General features: G+C 50.4%; 1 protein-coding gene across 1 annotated transcript; it reads right to left on the reverse strand.

Annotated features, from left to right (window-relative positions):
- Window positions 1-7,529: 7,529 nt before the first annotated feature.
- Window positions 7,530-22,030, reverse strand: SAP30L (SAP30 like). The gene is made up of 4 exons (XM_045821429.1): window positions 21,184-22,030; window positions 17,082-17,204; window positions 14,787-14,885; window positions 7,530-12,770 (listed from the first exon to the last, which is right to left on the reverse strand). Exons 1-4 carry the CDS (start codon window positions 21,379-21,381, stop codon window positions 12,642-12,644), a joined length of 549 nt encoding a protein of 182 aa, XP_045677385.1. The 5' UTR covers window positions 21,382-22,030; the 3' UTR covers window positions 7,530-12,641.
- Between the last annotated feature and the right edge of the window lie 835 nt (window positions 22,031-22,865).

A 22,865-nucleotide genomic window follows, 5' to 3' on the forward strand; every position in this document is an offset into this window, starting at 1 on the left:
CTCATCTACAAAATGGGAGAGATCGCCGCCTCAGCTCCCCGGGGTCTGGGAAGACTGAATGTGACAAGGTGTGCAAAAGACTCAGCACGCACTGTCTGTCCACCGCGGAGCTGCTTTTCTTACTTTATTTCATCCTCACAATCACCTTGTGAAGCATTAAGGATGTACCTCGGTTTGTTTCTTCACTTGTTCTGGAAAGGTAGGACATAGTTCTGACAGGCCCGGAAGGCTGAGGTGACCTACCCAAGGGCCCACAGCCAGTGAGTGGCTTCCCGGTTCAGAGCCCTCGCCTTCCAAGGCATTAAGGTGAACTGAGGGGCGGGCGGCGGCAGCAGCAGCTAGGTCTCTGAAACCAGGTGAGACAGCACCATACAGCAGAAACGCAGTGCCAGCCGCAGACGCGAGCTACGTGCGTCATTGCAACTTTTTTAGTGGCCACGTTAAGAAGGTAAAGAGAAACAGGTGAGATTAAATTTAACAATATATTTACGGTATTATTGATGTATTATATATATTTACTTTATATGTCTAAAGTGTAATTTCAACATGCAGTCAAGGTAAAATGATTAATGAGATATTTTACTCCTTTTTTCACTCTAAGCCTTCAGAATCGGGGGCGGTGTTTTCTGCTTAAAGCACATCTCAGTCTGGGCCACACTGCAAGCTCTCAGTAGCCACATGTGCCTAATGGCTGCCATATTGAGCAATGCAGGTCTTAAGGCTCAGGGAGCAGGAATGTTAAACACATAGCTTTTGTTCATCATATCAACAAGTAGCCAATATTTACTAAACACAGGGTACTGGGCAGCCGTGCTCAACAGGTATGCACTCACCGACCCCTCCTGACACCACAGAGGGCCATTGATTCATGGTTACATAACTACTGAGTGGCAGGGCTGGCGTGGAGACCCAGAGCCATCTGTCTCCCAAACCTGTCATTGCAGCTGCTGAGCTCCATGCCTTCCAGGGACATCTGGGGACTGTAGTTGGGCAGTGAGATGTGGAGGGTCCTTTGGAGGTTCCACTGGTGGTTGGCCCCCTGCATTCCAGATCCAAGTCTAGCATGAGCAAGGCAACCTCAGGCCCATCATCCTCTTGGGCCCCAGTTTTCTGATCTCTAAGATGGGCTAACAATACATTTCCTCAACCCACAGAACTCCTGTCTGGCTAAAATGGGAAAGTTTTTGAAACATAGGGAATACAGCACAAGAGAAGAGGCCGACATCAGCAGGGAGGTCTGGACTGGCACCCGGATGAGCTCGTTACATGAGCCGTGTGGCACTGGGCAGGAATATTAACCTCTCTGAGCCCCAGAGCCCTCCTCTGTAGACGGGAAAGCAGAATGGCTCGCAGAGATCCAACAGCAGATCCAATTGCTCCTGGCCTGCCCCAGTGGTACACAGGAGCTACAGATGTCATCACTGCTGCTGTAGTCGGGGCTGGGCCACAGGGCCTGATTTGGAAGCAACAGGGAGCAGCAGGGAAGGGAACACGGCCTCCCCCCAGGCCCCTGAGACCCACCCAGCTCTGCGCTCAGGGCAGTATCCTGGAAGTCCAGGGGCAGGGTGTGGGAGATGTTTGTGGGAGTGTGAGAACAGTTGGTGTGGTGGAAGAAGCACTGGACCCAGGTGTCCAGAGAAGGGGGTTCAGCGTTCTGTGTGACCTTGGGCATTTCTTTGCCCCTGCTGAACATTGGTGGTATCTGTAAAACGAGGTGTTACCAGAGATCTAAGTCCCTTTCTGCTTTTACTGTCTAGATTTTTATAATAGTGAATCAATGCACTTATCAAACATTGCATCTGTGAGGGGGACGAAAAGTGCCGCCTTCCCCTGCAGCCTGGGGCTGCCACTGACTGAGAGGAGGGTGCCACCTGGTGGCCAGACTCCCTCCTCTGTGTCCCGTGTGAAGAAACCAAGGAGGACTCTGGACTCCCCTCTACGGGGTGACTCTGGAGGCCCAGGGCACGCTTTTTCTAACTTCCTCGGCAGTTCAGGGAAACACAGAGGGGACCCAGCAAGGTCACACAGCCAGGAGTCCTGGGCAGGCGGCTAACTCCTGAGAGACCGTATTGGTTTACAATCCAAGCTCTCTCCGAGGCTTTTGTCCCTAAAGGCACCTTGGGGCAGAGGCCCCTGTTTCCCTGTCAGGTAAGGTCTCGCATGCACCACACCTTTTCTTCTGTTTCTTTGGATGGAGCCACTGAACAAAACAACCTCCTGGGAACTCAGAACCCTTCTCCCACTATGGCATGTGTTAATGGCATGCAGAGAGATGCCGCCCCTACACCGAATACCTCGCACTGCTGGCAGCCGGAGATCTAATCTAACAGCTTTCCTGACACTATCCCCCCATCCCCCCATTCTGTCATTATTCCACTTCTCTCTGTGGTGGAGGCTGCACGGTCCACGGAGGAGTAAGGTTGCTGTGGGTTCAGCTCCTGGATCCCACAGGATGCTAAGGAAGCTATCTAACTTATCCGAGCTTCATTTTCCCCACCTGCACATTAGGGATAATTGCTTCTTGGCAGGTTTGTGTGAGGATCACAGCCAGAAACAGAACAGAGGAGAAAAAATATCCTAGCACAGTGTCAAGTACCGAGTGTGTGTTCAACAAACAACAGTGATGATTTCTGCTAGTGTGTCGTCCTGACCACTCTTCCACACTCAGCTCTGGAAATCTTCCTAGAGGGCAACATGAATAGAATGCATTTAAAGCGGTATTAGAAACCAGAAATAAAACGCCCTTACCGTAGAAGACGCTGGAACCTCCTTGGAGCTGCTAACATGGGCTCAGCCGAGGCCAACCTCAGTTACTTGAGGTAAACCCTACCAGCAGGTTGGCGTCCTGTCAGTGGCTGCTTCCCTCCATGTCCTCACTCTCGGGGCTTCGCTAAGCTTTCTCAGACACAGTTCCACCTTCAGGCTGTTGCTCGCTGGCATGGCCGAGTCTGACCAGCTCATTGCCCTGCTCCAGCTGACCACCTTGCTGCCCCTGAAGCCGGGGACATCTCCTAAACAGGAGCGTCAGAGCGTCTGGTTGGGCGCAGGTGTCCCCCTACGGCTCCCTTAGCAGAGTTCAATCTTGCTGGTGGCCAGCGGGCCTCAGGAAGTCTCCCTAGCCACCTTTGCTTAATTAAGCTCATTACACTTGCTAAGCCTCGTTGGCTTCCCTAAGAGGGCACGAGCCCACTACGTACACCTGTACGCATGCACGTGTGCACGCACACACGCACGCACGCACGCGCGCTCATGGCTCCTCTGGGCGCTGGGCTCCGGGAGAGACTTCCTCGGGACTGTAGCGTATTTAGCCGTGGGAGCTCGGATTTCCAGCCCTGTCGGGGTATGAACTCTTCTGGGGTTCCGGGCTCCTGGAGGACAGAACCCATTTCCAGATTTCTTCACAGCAGAAGCGAATTTTTCTGACCACGTATTGTTGTTTGGCTTGGTTTTTAATAATACCAAGTTTGGTGACTCCCGAGTTCAGGCGCCTCACTCTGGCTCCTGAGGCTTTCTGCTCCGCACTGGACATCCGCTCACCCTCAGTCTCCTGCCGACCCTTCCATTTCCTCAAAGGGCCTGCTAAGGAGCCTCTTCTTCCAGGGAGCTCCCTTGATTTTCAGGAAGCCTTCCCCCCATCTTATTTTACGCTTACTCTGTATCCTGCAGATACAGATGCAGTATGGCCATACCTGGAGTTGGTAAATTGATGCTTTGATATGCCTACAGATACGGCCACAGTCACAAATACAGGTGTGTATGTACACACATATACACACTTCTGTAGTATGCATACATATAACTATGCACACCCACATTGTATACATTCATATTCATAAAATTTGTATACATATACATTATATAGACCTCGTATTTCTAAACTGATGAATGTTGTCATTAGATATTATTTTCCAATTTTGGCATATGCTAATATATAACATATATAATTATTGTAAGTATATAATATAAAAGTATGATCTCTTTAAAGCCAGCCCCCTATTATTTGACGTGCGGGTTGTTTCCAGCTCTTCCCTGTCCTGGACAGCACTCCTGCAGACGTGAGTGTACCCGATGAGCAGGCAGCAGCAGGGCACAGTGGGTTCTGGGGTCACATGGACCTGTGTTCGACTCTCACTCCCACCACTCTTTTCTGGCGGTCTCAGACAAGCTGTTTCACCTTCTAAACTTGTTTCGGTGTCTATAATACAGAGAGAATAATCCTACTCATAAGGCCCTAGGATGTGTGGTGTGCTCATCATTGGACCCATCACCTAGTAAGTGCTCAGGGAAGACACGGCACTGACCTAGGAGGCAGAGATGGGGATTTGCCTTGGCTTCTCACGCACCATGTGACCTGCATATCACTTTTGTAGTGTGTGACATACCCCTGGAGATCATGAGTGATGGCCCTTTGCAACACTTAAGTGCTGTTCAAATTTAAGATTGTATTGTTGTTTTTTACAGGTTTTAGGAATATGTAACCTAAACTATGCAAGCAAAGAGTGCATGTATTGAGGGCATTTAAAAAAATTGCTTTGTGCCCTGGCTGGTGTGGCTCAGTGGATTGAGAGCTACCCTGTGAAGCAAAGGGTCACTGGTTCAATTCCCAGTCAGGGCACATTCCTGGGTTGCAGGCCAGGACCCCAGTAGGGACCATAGGAGAGGCAACCACACATTGATGTTTCTCTCCCTGTTTCTCCCTCCCTCCCCCTCTAAAAATAAATAAAATCTTTTAAAAAAAGTATTCAGAAATTGCTTTGCTGTTTTATAGATTTGGTGGAAATGGTTTAGGCCCATCATAAACAATTTAGACAATACCAAAAAAGTACAGAGGAGAAAGTAGAACTCCACATCCCACCAACCGGGACTAACCAGGGTCGGTGTGTTGGTTGTGGCCTTTCCTTATCTGCTACCCTTGTGTGCGCAGGGCAGGGCAGGGCAGGCCTCATCTGTTGAGCAAATGTCTGCTGACTTCGGCCAGAGTGACTCGTGAACAGCGGCATGCTCCAGCTCCGTCCCTTTCGGCCAACCTCTGACAGTTTCATTAACCCCATTAAATCATGCAGGTGCCTTTACACCTCCCGGGCTTGTTAATCTCTGTGCAGCTCTCGTGAGTTAAAACCTGGCTGGGGAGTTGGATGTACCTTGTTAACCTCCATTAAACCCTATTAAATTTCTTAACTATAGTCTCAGTGACTTCTAGGAATCCCTCATTAAAGTTTAGTAAATCCAGTTGATGGGGACAAGGGTGACTGTGTGGCTGCACTGCTTCAAAAGCGTGACATTCCTGCATTCTTTGATGGTGGGGTTGACACGTGTCCCTAGGACCAGATGAACATGGGTCAGTTCCTCAGCTTCCCTGCATTTACGCCTCTGTGAACTGGAGTTAATAATAGTTCCTACTTTATATGATTGTAGTGCAACTGAAAGACTCAATGCAAACTGTAGAACTAGTAACAGACCTGGCATGCATGCGGCACTGGTAGCTACCATTATTATTTCTGCATATGAGAGATACTTACAAACTAAAAAACTGTTCAGACGTTAACTGTGTCCTCCTACATGCCAGGCACTGTGCTAGCCACTGTGGATGATTTTCGCTCCAGTTTTATGCACACTGAAGCCCATCCCTCTGAATGACTCATCTTCATAGAGTCTCTGTGGCTGTGCATGTCACTGTATTTGCTCAGGGGCTGACCCTTCTGAGCTGCTTGAGCTTGAACATAGCTACGCTCTCTCCCTGGGTTGTAGGAGCTCGACTCTGTGCTTTCTAAACCTGGATGTGCATACAGATTCCCCAGAGCTTGTCAAAACAGTCTCCTGGGCCCTGCTTGAGGAGATTCTCACTCAGTAGGTCTCATGGGAACTTTGTTGACCAAATTCCAGATGAGGTTGAAGCTGCTGGATTGGGAAGCCTCTGGCCTGACTAGCGCTTCTCAAAATCTTTGTGGGCTGGAGTCTTACCCAGGGAAATCACATTTGCATTCCGGGAGTTCAGCCTCCTGGCTTTCCATTCTGAGAATCTGGGGTGGGGGTCCCACTGTAACTGGGTTCTCGGGAGATTCTGATTGTGGGGGGTTGGCGAGTGCCACACTTTAAGAAACGCTGAACCTCAGATGACCTGATATTCTATGTTCTGAAGGTCTCTTTTTGAAAAAAGGGTGTGTGGTTCCCAGTGAAACTTCTGTTCTAGTGGTACATTATGATGTGGGTTCATCCGTCCATGAGAGCGGATGTCTGCAGATCCTCAAAGGAGCTCGGCTTCCGCAGGGATCAGCCTGTTTGGGAAAGGTGGGCGAGGGGGCAAGCACGTCTTTGAGGTCCCGTGGGATGGGCCAGAGGACGGGGGCAGCAGGCAGAGGGGTGGGAGGAATGATCTCTGTTACACCTGAAGGAGGAGGCCACGTGCTCTGGAAACTGGAACTTCCTCTGCGTTCTAAAGGCAGTCAGCTCAGGGCGCCTTGGAGACTAGGTGATGGCAGCCTTCAGAGACAATCTGAAATGAATCCCAGGGACAGCCAAGACTCCCCGCCCTCCCTGCCCCCACCAGCCTCCTGGAAAGTCACCTTCCACACTCCTGAGAGGGGAGGAGAACGGGAGGGTGAGGAAGGGGAGGAGGAAGAGCACTTTGCTGCTACTTACCGCTTTAGGACTAGCATGTGCTACTTCTAGCTAATCTGACAAAAACAGTTATTGCGCTTTTCCTTTCATTCTGCTGAGGATAGAGGCGTGCTGGAGTGGCATTAGTGACAGAGCCCAAGTGAAAACCTCAGTCCAAGGTTTGGCTGCGCAAGGGGCTTCATGCCCCGGGGCCCCAGGGACCTGCACCAGTAAAGCTCAGTCAGGTAGCCCCGTCATGACTGGGACTTGGTTGAAAGGCAGATTCTGATTCAGCAGATGGCTTGGCAGGTGAAGGGGTGGCAGAGATTCCTAATGAGCATTCAGCTGATGTGCCAACTGTTACATAATTTTTTGAGACATTTACACATTGGGCTATTTACATAAAGGTCTGTATTTCCAGCTCCTCTTGTCAAACTGTAAGAACTGGCCACGCAGAACAGGCATTCCCACGTGGCGACAGCCGGCTGGCTGGAGCTGAGCAGCGGCTGCCCTCAGGAGGGACGGAGCGTTCCAGTTTGCAGCGCGCCCCCCGCATGATTTCACTCTGCAGTTGTTCGTCTGGTTTGCTCAGGACCCTCGCTTTTTAGGCAGGTAACTGAAGACCCAGAGAGCGCAGCTCTTTGCCCTGGGTGCCTGGTGTGCTGTGCGGCACTCAGGCTTCAGACTCAGACCGTGGGGCCACAGTCTCCGCCCATGCGAGTGAGCGTGAAAGCAAGTCTAGAGCCAGGGCCCAGTGCCAGTGATTGAAACTCTCTCGGTGTGTGCTGGGACTGAATGGGGGGAGGGGGGGAGTGGGGGGGCAGGAGGAGAGACCGCTGTCATCAATCACTGCACTACACCGCCAGGGGCTGAGTGAGAGAGGGAAAGCACCGAATTCCACGTGGACATTCAAAGAGAACAGAGTGTGTCTCTTGTTACTCATTCAGATCGTTTATTAAAAGCGGAAGTCGGGCCGTCCCATCTGTGTGGTATTGCAACATGAAAAGTCACATACATTACTAAGGAGACCCCACAGAATTGAGAGCCTTTCAACAGTACAGAGCCATAGATTACAAAATTAAAATACAAATGATCCCCCAAGTTTGGCAGGAAACGTACAATATGAGGAGGCCTGGAATGGAAGGGCACTTGCTTTTCAATAAGGCAGTTACAAAATGGAAAAACCCACACCCCCCAAACACTCCGATGGGCACGAATGTACAACAGGGTCCCGTACAGCCCTGTCGCTGGCAAAGATGTGTTCGTTAAGTGAAAGCAACCAAAACGTATGTGTTTTAAGATGCAAGCTAGATGAAAGAACTGATCGTAGACATTTCTACCTTAAGGAAAGGTCCCACCCTGCTGCAGTCTGCATTCTACCCAGAGACACCAGATCACCTTTACCGTTCCTAACCGCAAACGTGGAAACAGTCAGTAATGAAAGGAGTAGAAAGGCACCCTGAAAGCACTGTGCTTCTCAGGGCATGATCTTGGGCCCTCCTGTCCTTCTGTTCAAGCGCTTGGCTCAGCAACCGCTTGGCTCAGGGGCTGGAAGGCTGCAAATCTCCGGGCCACAGAGCTGCGTCTGTCTGGTCAGGGCTGGCAGAGTCCCAGGCTCTCCGAGGATGACCTGAAAGGCGGGGGTCTGACTGACAGGTCTCACGGGCAAGCCCATTCTGTGGGAATTTAGATTCTAGGACAATACTGAGTATCCTGCCAACACTTTTGGGTGCTGGTCTTAAGTTATAAAGGAGCTCTGTTTGCGCCTTTCATTTGTTTTGCAAAACTCAGCTGATGGCTTTTTTTAATCACTCACTGAGCCTTGAGTTTGCAGGTTGGTCTTGGAAACCTCAGCTCAGTCTCAAGGTCTCAAGAAGCGGAGGCAGGTCACTTTAGACTGAATTGAGCCACACTGCAGGTCAGAAACTGAGCAGGCCCGGAAGACAGAGGTGAGTCCAGCAATGCTGCGGGACTCAGGGAAAGCTCTTTTTGAATTTTAGTTTCCCCACCTCTAAAAATGAACTGGACAACAGCAACCTTATAGGACTTTCAAGCTTGAAAATATGGTGCTTCTCAGACATTGAGGCCTGTGGTTCCCCGATTTGGCCAAGTTCCTAAGCTCTGCCTTCTTGGTAAAAATAGTATGTGAAGTACTTTCAGGAATCTTAAGGTGCAAGCCTTCAGCAGCCATGGAAACTTCAAACACCACATAGAGCAACATTTTAAAATTTTCTAGCTAAAGTTTTTCCTAAGTGATGTGAGCATTGGTGTTTGTGGGACAAACACAGCACTAAGGCCTCCTCCGTGCTGGGTTTTTCCCATCAGGCCAATAGCATCCCGGCCTCTGCTGACGTCCTCCGTCCGCTTCAGCAAGCACAGGAGAGCGCAACCAGGAGATGGGGATTCCCCAGCGTTCTCCACAAGGAACTAAACGCACCAATGCTCAGAGGGCTGGAGAGTCAGGACGACAACGTGTCTATTTGCTAGCTACTTCTTTTCAAAACTCAATTGTTATGCCCTGGGACAGTGTCAGCAAGCAACTAGGTCCTTGGCCAAGATGAGCAACTTATCCCATGTGGCCCTCATTGGGCAGAGACTCAGATGGAAGTCACAGAGAACATAGAAAAGCCAGAGGTTTACAAAGATAGAAACAGACACCCCTGGGAGGTAGTGAATTCTCTGTCCTCAGAGGTGTTTAAGCCCAGACTGCTCAACCCCTTGGTGGGACGGTTGTAGGAGGAAGGTCAGCACCTATGGGGAGACGGGATTGGGTGACTTAAAGCTCCTTTCCCAACTTTCAGATCTTGTCATTGTACTGAGCGAGGGCCTTCAGGTGGTTTCCATGAAGCCCTTGCTCTGGCTTGGGGCAGCCTATTGCAATAGGCAAGGCCCCCAGAGTAAGCTTCTCTTCCTACCTTCTCCCTTCCACCAGGCAGTTGTCCTGTAGGATAGTAACACAAAAGTTCCCAGAAAATAAACAGTTGAAATGCCAAGGTTGGATGCAACAGTATGACCGCAAACAATTATTAGTATCTGTTCTCCAGAAGGCTAGCAGTTGAGTATTTAGCTATGACAGGAACATCTAGCAACTTAGCAGCCGTAACACATAAACTCCTCTTCATTTTACACTGCCAGTCTTGAATCCTTAGTTTCAGTCTTTCATGAGATTCAGTTATGATTGTTGCCAACGTAAGAGTTTGTTCACTGAAATAAGAAGTTTGTCCACTGGTTTCTTAAAACGCAGCAATATGAACAGCAGGATATTGGCACGTCCACGTGACAACCTTCGGGGCATACGGAGAACCATACCAGGCCGGAACTGAGGCAGGCACTGTAATCTTTAAGAAGACGACACCAGTTCTATTTCAAATTCCAGTTTTGCCCAGGAGCACCAAGAGGAGAAAAGGCAATGTTGTAATGTTACAGGTGGAGAGAAGCGCAAGAGTCCTTGACAGGTGGCATAAAAATGCAGGCAGCCAAGATGGACACTGCTTTCCCCAAGCCCCACTGCTCCCTGAGGCCTGACCCAGCTGCTCTGCAGGGCCTGGCCATTTCCAACAGGCAGAAGTCTCCTGCCCACAGGTCAAGCCATGGGAAACTGCAGAAGAGACTAAGGCAAGTGGTTTAGTGGTTTGATGAAAGAAGACTTCTGCACACAAGACAAAAGTAAGTTCGGAAAGCTTTGTCTTTTCTCTCACCTTCTGTGTTTCCAAAGGTGAAATAGATACCCACAATCTCCACTTTCCAAAAGCAGCTCTCTTTAGAGGAAAGACGGCATGCGACTCAAGTGTATACAGCATCTGGCTGAAGGTGGCGAGTTTCCCCAGGCTGCCCCTCAGAACAAAGCATTCTTACAGACTCACTTGCACAGAGGGATCCTAACACTGTATTCTCTTATAGAAATGCACTGCTGTCTCTCTCAACTGGGAAGACAGATTTGCCATTAGAAAAACGGTGACATGACCTACACAGTCATCATTTTGGTTTAAACATCAGAAAGACACACTCTCTCAAGAAGACAGGGACATTTCCAGAGAGCAGGTTTCTGACGCCTTAGCTCTCAGGCCCAGCCGCCCCCAGCCTCCAGTCTGATGAGAAAAAAATGCCCCCGGAAGAGGGGACTTGGTGTGGAACACCATTGCCCTTTATAATTCGGCCTCTCAGAAATGAAACCTAGATAAATCACACACCTTTGAGCCTTCTTGATGCCTACACATCAACTCCCTTCAGCTATAAGTAGTGAGATGACCTCTAAATACACACTGGATCTGAATGACTAGACACTCAGTGCCCTGACGTGCCGTCCACAGCCAGGTGTGTTAAAATAAGACCCTCTCATAGTCTAGAGTATGTTCTATGTACATTCATTTATACATATTTAGAAAATGCAATCTGCTAGACATGCGTTTCGGACACAGGAGGAAGCTTTGCTGCAGTGGGACACGCTGTGTTTTAGGGAGAGTGGTGGCCCTGTTCCCAGTCCACCGGAAGCGTGGCGCTCGGCCCCACAGAACCGAACCCACCGCCCAGCTCAGCGGGGGTTTCCACTCTGACTTCTCCGTGTTGTACTCAGACCCAGCCGTCCGCTGCGAGACCCTACAGCTCTGCCTGGCCGGGCCGTCCACGGCTCCTTTTAGTACTTAAGGCTTAAGAAAGAACTCAGATTTAAAACCGAGTAAAGAAACGGTATTTTTGACCACAGCGTATGTCAAAACGGCCAGAAATTAGCATCCACATCCTTCTCTCTTTCTCCCGTTCCCTGTCCACACCCTCTGCCCGCAACACGCTGATTAGAAAATTTTGGAAAAGCAGAATTTTGGATATAAAGCTTTGTTTTCAAAGGATACTTTGGCTATGGCATAATTAGAGAGGAAGCTGAGTCTGTGAACATAAAAAAATTGGGTAATTAATACTTAAAGAATCATTTTAACAATCTTCCTCCCTAAAGGGAGGCACACTGCTCATAAGAACGAGTGCATCGGCTGGCACTGGTCTCTGTTGCTCAGGCCCACGGTTTGTTGCCGACCCCTGAGCCCAGGGCGTCGAGGCCAGGCAGACTTCTGCCCCAGAGCTGGACTTCTGAGCAGGAAGCACATAGTCCTTGGCAGCCTTCTTGGTGGTCGTGAACTACGGATTAGCACTTCTGAAAACATGGGCCCCAAACCTCTAAGCACCTCCATTCGCAAAAGCATTTACGGCCCAGGAGAATGGCTGAAATCTCAACACACAACTTCACCCGAAAAAAGGAAGTGCACAAGGGTGTGCAAAGGGCCACGTCTCCTGCGAGGTCTCTCTGCACCTGTGTGTCTGGAACCTCCACAAACACAGCTTGGCACACGTGACTGTCCTGAGGTGCTCATTTGATGTGAAACCTCTTGTTGGTCCGTCAGGATTTCCTCCACACTCTAGAAGTTAAGTGGTAAACCACAGAAGTTGCAGAGGCCTCATTAACTGCAGGTGTGAAGCAGCTGTTACAAGGCTGGCACTCTTAGTGACAGCTCGATTAGCCAACAAATGCTGATGGAGTGCCTACTGTGTGTAAGGCACGGGGCCAGCCAAGGGGAACCGGGGGTCAAACCGATCTGCTGATCAACAAAGCCTGCAACAAGGCGGGGCCTCCCTGGCCCCAGCACACAGGGGTCTGCTCACGCACCTCCTCCACCACCGCCACCCTGCTGATGCCACAGCGCTACCTCTCACGCGTGGCAGAATGGGATTACCAGGTGACTCCCAAAATACGTTACCCCTCATTTCCAGTAGCACTGACTTAATGCTGTTTTGAATGCTGCAATACGTAGTTTTTCTTTAATTTTTTCTATGATCTTGCTTTTTTTTTTCAGCCCAGTAGTTGCCTTAAAACAAAGTCTTTGTATACACATGCTGAATCAGGAGAATATAATCCTCCTGACCAAAAAGATTTACAGTATGTATCATTCAAACATTTTTATTTATAATAAAACTTAGAAGTCTTTACGGGCTTAGCTGTAGCAGATGTCACCTGTGCGTCAAGCATCAGACTTCATTCCCGAGGACGTGCTTCATCCTCACTCCAGCTGCTTGCTGCCCTCTGATTTCTGGTCCAGTCTACTCTTGTTACTCTTCACCATGTAGATGAAGTAGGCAAGGGTCTCTTTTTCATTCACAGGTATGTTCCTGAAGTGTCGACTGACAGTCTACATGGAGGTAAAAAGAACACACACACACACACACACACAAAACATGCATAAGTCAGGGCCACGGATTCTCAACTGTGCACCAGAGGGACCAGGAAGCCGCTCCCAGCGCTGTGGAGGCGGCTGTGGTCGCCACAGAACTCCCCGTAGAGCTGCAGGGCCCAGACTGCCCCTCTTTCCCTGCGGTTTAGGTGACTGGGTTTCTAGGCTTCCAAAAGTGGGGCTCTACCCCTCAACACTCCCAAGGTGCAGTTCTGCGTCACTGGCAGTTGGTCCTACTGCCCATCATGGCATGATCTCAAGGTCATCCCCCTGGCGGAAGAGACTGGGACTAATCTGGTTGGCCAACTGCTACCATAATCTCTCAGGCTCTGAAACTTGACAGCAAAGTGTCTTTTTAAAAATTATGTCACATGAGCCCTGACCGGTGTGGCTCAGTTGCTTGGGTATTGTTCTGCAAAGCAACAGGTTGCCAGTTCGATTCTTGGTCAGGGCACCTGCCTGGGTTACAGGTTTGGTCCCCGGGCAGGGCGTGTGTGCTACCAATCCATGTTTCTCTTTCCCTTCCCGAGTCTCTAAATAAGTAAGTAAGTAAATAAATAAATTTAAAAAAATGTTAAATGAACAGCCAGTTGAACTCTTAGATGTGTTACCTAAGAGTTCATTTTGAAAGACACACAGAGTTGAAGAAAAATCCATCATTTACTCTCCATTCCTGAAATTTTGCTTCATTTTACAAGTCTTCAGAACATATCTCCTCTTGCCCTGCCTCGTCCTACCTCTCCCACTGGGGCGAATACTGGCACATGGGTAATGCAGTCTTAAGTAGGAAAGCCTTGTGTGCTTCTGTGTTTTATTTGGATGGTGGTGAAGGAGAGGTATAAGAAAAAATGACGATTCAGCAATATACCTCTGAAGGCAAGACCAAAAATCAGTGGGGCTGTGAGCCTTTAAAGAAATCTCTGGCCCTGGCTGGTGTGGCTCAGTGGACTGAGTGCCAGCCTGTGAACCGAAGAGTTGCTGGTTCAATTCCCAGTCAGGGCACATGCCTGCGTTGTAGGCCAAGTCCCCCGGTAAGGGGCGCACAAGAGGCAACCACACATCGATGTTTCTCCGCCTCTCTTTCTCCCTCCCTTCCCTCCTCTCTAAAAATAAGTAAATATAATCTTTAAAAAAATAAATAAAAAGACTAAACTCTTAAAAAAAAAAAAAATCTCTGAATGAGCCAAGTGGCTAGGACAGAATAAAAGAGAGTCAGAGAAAGAACTAGAGTGGTTATCTCTGGATGGTAGGCTTATATTTTTCTTTTCTCCGTTTTTCAAATTTTCTACAACAGTCAGAAAAGAGGGGTGAGAGGGCACCCACACAAGCGCCAGCCGGAGAGAAACATCAGGCCAGGCTGTCCGTGTGTTGCAGCAGTGGCCGTCAGGGCACGTCCCGCCCTCCACACTATGCTGAGAACCCTAGGCAGGCAGGAGAGGACTCTCTCGGGCTCCATCCATCGCGATGACTATTTCCACTACCAGCGTCAGAGAAGAATAAATCAAGTAAAAACAACAACAACAACAACAACAACAACAACAACAACAACAAAGAAATCCAAAGAAAAATAGCTCCTAAGAACATGAGAAAAGGTTTTGGAATGATCAATCTGACAAAGCTGATGTGCAAGAAGGAACCTATCTATAAAGAATCTTGCAAAAATACCATCCAAACAAACAAACACACTCAAGACTTGGAATCAGGAGTCCTGAGGTTCCAGGTTCCATTCTGGAATCACACAAATTTGGAAGCCTTTTCCTCTCTCTGTGCCATGGTTTCTTTTATGAACATCAGAGCCTTTGCAGATCTAAAGCTGTGGGACTCTAAGTTGTTTAAAAGAGGGAACAGAAAGTTGCTTGCAGAGCTATGGAGGGGATTATGATCACTAGGCCCACAGAGCAGTGGAGAGGCTCAAGGTCACCATCAGAAGCACAATGCTGACTCTCTTTTTAGAATGCAGTTTTGTCTACCTACTTCTGCTAACTGGGCCTTATTGAAGCCTGGTCTGGTCTGCAATTTGTAGTGTCGTTTATAGCGTCGTAGAGTGTTCACCTGCAGCTGGAACAGATCAACCTAGAGGGAAGAGCAGAAACACGTTATCCATCACCTGACCCACCACCACTCACCGAGAGCCCACTGTGTGCCTGGCACTACCCTAGGTAGGGGTGGGGATGGGAAGGACTACAAAGAAGTCTTAGAAATGGTCCGTTGAGGACTAATAACTAGCTGGGAGGACAAAAATAATAGTGGAAGAAGAGTTCTGGCTGGGGAGGGTGGTCCCAGAAGGCTGATGGAGGCGGTGAAGCTTAAGCTAAGGAGAGGCAGGATCCAGGAAGGCAGTGAGGAACAGAGCAAGAGTAGGGAGTGAGGGGGAAGATCATGAGCACAGAAAGCCAGGAGATGAAGAGATGGGCTAGGGGGTCACAGGTAATCCTGATGGGTTAAACAGTGAGACTGGATGGTAGCATGTTGGGTGCTGTTCCAGGAACATGGGTCTGGTGGTGGCTTGATGGGCAGGGGGTGGGGAGGGCGGGGTTATGGTTAGGGTAGGGGGTGGGGAGGGCAGGCAGAGGGAGGTGCTAAAGCAACGATCTAGAGTGAGATGAAGAAGTTTGGGAGGGGTGGAGATGCCAGAGGGGTACACCAGGCACGGAGAGCAAAGACAGGACCAGAGACAGACATCCTGGAGGAAGATGGGCCCAAGCTTGGCAGCAGATTGGATAGAGGGGCGTGAAGAACAGTGAGAAGTGCTGTTATTCTCAAACAGTTCTTTCCTAGGCTCAGCCTTCAGGTATTAGAATCCTTAACAACCCTCCATAGAAAGCTCCAAAGCTACTGTGGCGAGTGTACAAGTCAGTAGGTTAGGGCCAGGGTCTCTGCAGATGGCTGGATAAGAGAGGGGAAAGGACCCCCCCTTTTTCTTCTAACACAGGAAGAGAGGAAAGCTGCACAGTCATGAAACATTGAAGGCCCAGAAAGTTGGGCTGCCTTTACCTGCCTCTAAAAGAGATGTTCTTGCTTCAGGCAGGTGGAGAGCACTTAAAAACAAAATGAATGATCAATATGAGGGACCAAAGTCCTTCCTTCTTTTCAAAACATTCCTCAAACCTTATTTTTTTGGAAAAGCATTTAGAAATTTAATAATCCATTTCCTTATAAAATATAATAACGCTAAAGGCAATCGAAGCTACATTAAACCAATGCTTAACAAGGGGACACAGGGAGGGGCGGACGGAAAGGGCTGTATTTTCAGAGGTTTCCTCATCTGCAGACAAAGGCCCGCCTACCCTTTTCCTTCCTACAGTCATTTTCCCTGAGTGCTAACAGGCAGTTGCCTTATGAAATATTCATGCGTCAAATATTCAATGTACACTATAAACGGTTCTTCTTTGCTGAGTCTTCAATGAAAACAATTTAAATAGAAAAAAATCCAATGTTCCTTCCTGTAGCCTTGCTTAATAGACACAGGCTCCCTGAAGGAAAGGCGGCCTTCTGGCGTGAGAAGCTTCGGTCCCCCGGTGGTCCCCTGGTCCGGTGCAGTGGCTCTCAACGTGTGATGATTTTGTCCCCCCCACCCCCCGGCCCCCAGGACACCCAGCAGTGTCAGGAGACACTGTTTGAAGATCACGACTCAGGGAGTGGCATGGCTGGCACCCAGTGGGGAGAATACAAGGACGCTGGCAACATCCTCCAGTTCGCAGGACAGCCCCCCAACAAGGAGTTATCTGGCCGCCAGTGTCACTAGTGCCAGGGGCTGAGAGCCCCTGGGGTCCAGTACAATGGACTTAGAACGAGCCCAGGGCCAGGAATCAGAGAGTGACAGGAAATCAGAGCTGGTATGAACGGACAGCTTACACCTTCATTTTGCAGACGAGAAAACAGAGGGGAAGTGACTTCCCCCAAACCACACAAACTCAGTCTCCAACTTTAAAGGCAAAAACAAAATTTTAACACACTTGACGCCGTGGTTGTATTTCACCATTTGTCAGGGTTTTCTTGAAGAAAAGGCCTTGGAGCCCCAAACTGTATGTGTGACCTTGGGTCCCTGTGCTCATCTGTAAAATGACGGGGCAGGCAGAACCATCCATTTCTAAGCTTTTAGCTCTCAAATTCTATATTACTCTGCTTCTATGATTCACTTTTCAAACAAACCATGGAAAACAAAGGGACTGAAATTTCCTCTTGGCGCAAAAAGAAGACCAGGCCAGAGGGAAGGATCAGATTAGAGGCCCCTTCCAGCGTTCTCAGGTGGGCTTTTGTGGCCGTTACCTCAGGAATGTCCGTGTCGTGTTCAGGAGAATCTCCGCCATCGTCACTCGTCTTCCTCTTCCTTTTATTCCGTACGCTCTGGATGAAATTCTTGTGGAAGTCACAGATATACAGGTGCCTTACCTGATGGGAAGCAAATGGAAGTTAGAGCTGCCAATTCCATGTACACAGCATCTGTCCAGTGAATGGGCTACTACTCTCCTCTTCAAGGCAGTGGGGAGAGAGAAGGAATGACAAAGTTCGGGCCATCGCTCCCAGGAGTTTACTACTGGTTTGGGGAACAAAAGACCCGTGGAGGGAACACCAACATCACACTGGGAGTGTGGTGTAAACCAAGTCCTCGTTGAAAAACAACAGTCCAGACTCAGCGAGGAGAGGGCAGCACAGCAGACAGTTGGGGCGGAGGCCCTGACTACGGGGGAGGACTCACATGTAGACAGGAAGCGTTCTGTGCAGAAAGAAGAGCTACAACTTGGAGTTTCAGACGCAGGTGTCAGAAGGCGTGAGCGAGGGAGCCCCAGGGTAGACAGTAGTAGGCGGAGGTGACTACCCGTGTAAGAGCATAAGGAGAAATTTGGGGCTTGGGGTGCACATGGGAACAGCTTTGCCTTTCCTTCAGACAAGACCTAGTGCCCCAAGGTTCTGGAGGCTGGGAGCAACGTGACATTTGAGACCTGCCGGAGTCGTGAGCTTAGAAGAGCAGCAAAGGGACTGTGGTACTGATATACAGGACACACAGTTTTGACGCTGGTAACAGGTGTGGTTGGAGGATGACCCGTCTCTGAAAGACGTGGTTTCTGAGCACCCACTTCTAATTATTGCACCGCCTCACGTCTGATCCACAAAGGGAAGTGGAGACGGAAGTGGACATCCTCACGAGGCAGAACCACAGAGAAGCAGCGGCACACTACTGCTGATTTTCCACTACAGGCTGGAGGCAGAGTAGTAAGTGAAGGCGGCAACAGCAGCTGAGACGTGAAGAACAGGTTTTTTTTAAGAGTTGTACCAGGGTTGACGAGAGGAGCCATTCAAAAAACCTACCAGGAACCGAATGCCTGTGTAAACGGCTTGGGGCTGTTGACACTGAAACAGCTGTTGCACAAATGTTCTCAAGAGGCTTCTGAATTTGAGTTTATTCCTTAAATTCTTAAAGAAAAAAGTAAGCTGACAGGAAACCAGCATCCATTAATTCAGGCCTCTTCATGGAGAAAATAATGAAAACTGGTTTTTATTCAGATGAACGATCACTTTCATGTGGTTCGAGTAGTGAGTCACGAGTCGTTTTTATACTATGATAGTGCCTTGCAGACAGCAGGTGCTCAATAAATGCTATGGCATGAACTTACGCGGCCCTTGCATCTAAAAGCAGTTTAGGCCAGTAAAAGTCACCATTTACATATGGTTACAAACTGGGACAGCTTTGCCAGAGTAGACTCTGTCAAAGGACTGTCAGGCACAGCGTGGGTCACTGTCCTAAGAATCCCGCCTGGTTGATGCCTATAATGCCGGACATCCTTTTATCGGGGGGTGGGCACACTTGCAGCATACTCCACTTCCCAGCTAGGGAGCTGGCCCTCATGCTAGCCAGCCCCACTTGTCAACCCATTAAGCTGCTCCTCCAATTCAGTGACAAACTTGGTAGGAGAACAGGCAGAAAAGGTGATTTCCTAAATCTCCCAGCCCCAGCTCCAAGTCAAGACTCCAGAATCATGGAATGCTAGATGGGTGAGAACTCAGCAGCCACCCATGCAACCTCACTGGCCCCAACCTCATTTTCTAGAGGGATAAACTGAAGTCACTCAGGGCAGGGAAATGACCTGGCCAAGGTCACTCAGGACTTTTGAACCCCAGCACGTGTCCTTTCCTATCCCAACATTTTCCTTACGCTATTCTCAACTTCCACTTTACCCGAGAAGGAAAAAAAAAAGCTGAAATATGTCCATTGGAGGGCTCTTTGAAAGCATGTTATATCTTGATAAATCATAGAACACTGCCAATGCCTGTATGAAATGAGCTAAACTGCCCAAGTGGGATATTTTGTGCTATTATTTAAAAAGGGTCTCTGCTAGACTCTTTCTATGTGATAAGAAGTCATTATTTTTACTTAACCATTTTCAAGCACACACTGGTTTTCAGAAATTTCAGAGCTCAGTGGCCTCCGGTGGGGGCAGTGTGGAGGAAGGGGCGGGTGGCAAGGGCTGTAGTGTTTACTTTTCCTGTTTCATTTTCTACAACAGCTAAAAATTCTTATAACGCAGGAGTTCCTTAGAACTGAATTCCTGCCCAAGCCTGTGAGAATGAAATGGAATCTCTTCCAGAAATAATGACTCTACAACACCACCTCGAAGCAAACTGTGAGTGATTCCACCTTGAAACCCTACTCCTTCAGAAGCGTTGCCTTGTGGGAACTCCAGTGCTGGTCTGAGGCTGCGTTTCTTCCAGACTGTGTGTGTGTGTGTGTGTGTGTGTGTGTGTGTGTGCGCGCGCGCGTGCGCATGCACGTGCAACAATCATCGTGGCTCAACGCAAGTTCTCCAGTGGGGTCACTGGGTCAGTGGAAGCCCAACTGCAACAGCACAGTCACTCAGCTGTGACAGCATCCAAGGGTTTAAAAGAATGGTAAACTTCTTCCTTTCTTTATTTTAAGTACTAGAAAATATTATTATTATAAGCTACTTAAGTAAAGGCTCCCAACAACCTACACAGAAGGCAGGCTGAGTTCACTACTGTCTTAGTCTTAAGCGTTTCATTTAAACATGTGTCCTAATCCGGGCCACCTTAGTGTCTAGCCAGCTGTTTGTGCTCAGATGAATCTTCTCTTCTCTTCTCTTCTCTTCTCTTCTCTTCTCTTCTCTTCTCTTCTCTTCTCTTCTCTCCTCTTCTCTCCTCTCGTCTCCTCTTTCATTCGTTCATGGAGGTTTGTAATAAGAAAGCTATTAACCTACCCCCAGCCATTTTAAAAGAGAGTTGTAGATGTAGTATTATAATTAACTTAAAAAATTGGGGTGGGAGGGAAGAGCCTGGAAGAAAGCGCAGGGCCGATCTTTTACTTATTAAAGACTTATGCATGGGGCTTGAAAGTAAATCAGACAATGGGTTTAAGAAATTAACCAGCCTGTTACGTGCTGTGTGACTTTGGCACCGTCAGTTTGGGCCTCAGTTTCAACCGTAAAATCAGAAATGGAAGAGTGGAAGTCCTTTCTGTTTAACAAGCACTCTCTGACTTCCACCAACAGTGCAGAAATTTCAGTCCTAAAGATGAATGTTAGCCAGTCTCCCTGAATATTAAATACCCCCATAACTCATTTCCAATTTCTAATCAAGATGCTGGGGCAACAGATATCAAACTAAAAAGTCCCTAGTTTGTAGACACGTGGCACCTCTTTAGCATTGTTACCTAAAAGAGGTGGGATCACACAAGAAAAGTTTTCCTATAGTTAGGCACAAAACACAGGACAAGTCTACTCAAACGTAAACCCCCTCGTACTGGGCATTTCTAAAGAAGGTATCCCTAAGAAAATAGATTTTCTTCCTTCCAGTCACTTGGATAGCAAGAGCCACCTCTCAAGACCTGGTCTTGGCCTTATTTCTGCCACATGCTTGAAAACCCCATTTCCCTACAGCTGCCTGCGAAGCAGTGAGCTCGATGGCCCTTTGCAGAAGCTGAGGCCGCGGCAGAAAGGGAAGTAACTGCCACCTTTCCTTTTCCGAAGGAATAGCAGGGCTCTGAGAAGTTGGAGAAGAGCCGGCTCCCTTTCTTACCACCTCCCCAATACTTGGTCCTCCGTGGGTCAACGCAATGAACCCTCCTCTCTCTGCTCCAATATCTAAACCAATTAAACGAGCTAAAAACTTGTCAATCTTCCCCGGCAGGAAGGGTCCTAGGAGCACCCTCGCCCCAACCTGCGGATTTGGGCAGAATTCTAGGGAGAGCAGGTCCGCGCTGAAGCGGCCTTTGAAATCGCGAGTCCAGCTCCTCGGTTTTCAGATAAAGGGCAGCGAGGCCCAGGGCGGGGAGGGCCCCGGAGTCCCACCCGTAGTTTGGCGGGCAGAGGCCGGCAGCGGCCGGCGCGGGGACCCAGCCGGGGGCGGGGAGACTCACGCTCTTGTCGATGTCCAGTTTGAGTTTCTTCTGCGAGATGCTCTTCTGGACCCTCTTGCTGAAGGAGGCGTTGCCCGCCGGCCGGACGCAGCGCTCGCCGTCCTCGATGAGGCAGCAGCTCTGGCCGTAGCCCGGGGCGGCGGCGGGGGCGGCTGGGGGCCCTTCGCGGCTGTCCTCCTCGGTGCTAAAGCCGTTCATCTCCCCGTCCCGGGCCGGCCTCTTGGGGGTAGGCTCCCCTGTAGGCCACTCCGCGGCCGCGATCCCCGCGGGGCAGTCGCTGAGGCCCCCGCACCCGAGGGTCCCAGAGTCTGTCTCCAGAGCACGCGCTGCCCTGCCCCGTGCCCGGGAGGCCCGGCTCCGCTCCGCTGCGCTACGGCTCCTCGGACCCTGCCGCGCGTCTCCGGAAAGCCCCCTTCCTCCCCGGCTCCAGGCCCCGAGGTTGGCTCCCGCGGCTCGCAGGGCCCCGCCGGGGGTCACCTGAAGGCTCCTTTTGCCGGGGGCCCAGAACAGTTACCCTTCGGCTGGGACGTCCGGGAGGGCGACCCAGGAAGCGGCAGGTCCCCGGAGACTCCGGGCCCAGGTTGCCAGAAGGTTTCGAGGGCCCCCGCCGGCTCCCGCCTTCTTTCGGCTGCTGGGCAAACTCACCGCTGGGCAGCTCCCCGGGGGTAGCGCGGCCTCCGGCGCGCGGGGCCCGGCCTCGAACCTGCGGCGCCCGAGCCCCGCAGGGCGTCGGGTCCGCCCCACCCCTGCAGCCGCTCGGCTGCGCCCCGAGTCCAGTGGCAGCCCCTGGGCCACCCGGCCGCCACCAGCCCAACGCTCCGCACCACAACAGTTCGCTGCCCCCGCCCTCCCCGCTACAGCGGAAGTCCCGCCTCCACTCGGCCATTGGCAGGGTTTGCTGTCTGGGCGGGGCCGCCGCCGCCGCTGGCGCTTCTCATTGGGCTCCATAGCCGCCAGTCCCCGGCGCCTGGCTACTTCCTGGACTCTGCTGGGATGGATTCAAAGTAGAGAAAGTGGGAGAGGGAAGAGTTCCCAGGTTGAGGAGGGGAACGGGGCCTCAGACTATCGTGGCCCAGGGACAGCGGGTGACCAGGGACCTAGCTGGGTGGAAGGCCAGACTCCAGGAACAGAAGATCACTTTAGGGGACGGACAGAAGTACAGACGTGGGCGGGGGCGCAGAGAACTGACATGGGGAGGGGCCTATGAGGGGTACCTAAAAGAGATCGAGGTACCGTGAAGAGAAGGACCGACTAGGTGAAACAGGAAGACTAGGGCCAGAAGACCCGCAGACCGGTGGGAGGCAGGGTGGGCGAAGCAGGACCGAAAGCCAGTCGTGGTGAGAAAGATTGAGGACAAACTCGTACAGATACATGGAAAGGCGTGCCGAGGAGATGATGAGTGTCTGATGGCGGGTCTTGCAAGGTAGTAGGACGCTCAAGGGTGGCGGAGACCCCAGTCTGTGGCGACTGGGATTGGCTTGGTCCGCGCGGACAGAGAAGGGGAGGCAGGAAGGCAACCCCCGGGGGCTTGGGCGATCCCTCTACTGAGAAGAATCGGAAGTCGGGTTAAGGTCTGGAGGTTGGACTAAGTGGGCCGCAGGGAAGAGGAGGGACTGCGGAGCAGTTGGAGAAAATGTTGGGGGTGGAGGACCAAGGGCCGATCTCGGCGTGGGTGAGGGCTT

The sequence above is a fragment of the Phyllostomus hastatus genome, unplaced genomic scaffold (assembly GCF_019186645.2).
Source record: "Phyllostomus hastatus isolate PE091 unplaced genomic scaffold, TTU_PhHast_1.1 phas_contig_150, whole genome shotgun sequence".
Classification (NCBI taxonomy): domain Eukaryota; kingdom Metazoa; phylum Chordata; class Mammalia; order Chiroptera; family Phyllostomidae; genus Phyllostomus; species Phyllostomus hastatus.

What these genes read in the sequence shown, in the direction of transcription:
- SAP30L (XM_045821429.1), bottom strand. Translation starts at nt 21,381, where the DNA reads ATGAACGGCTTTAGCACCGAGGAGGACAGCCGCGAAGGGCCCCCAGCC. An exon ending in AACTGGACATCGACAAGAGC is followed by an intron (nt 17,205 to 21,183) that starts GTGAGTCTCCCC and finishes GCTTCCCATCAG; the next exon opens with GTAAGGCACCTGTATATCTG. An exon ending in ACGACACGGACATTCCTGAG is followed by an intron (nt 14,886 to 17,081) that starts GTAACGGCCACA and finishes TCTTCCCTCTAG; the next exon opens with GTTGATCTGTTCCAGCTGCA.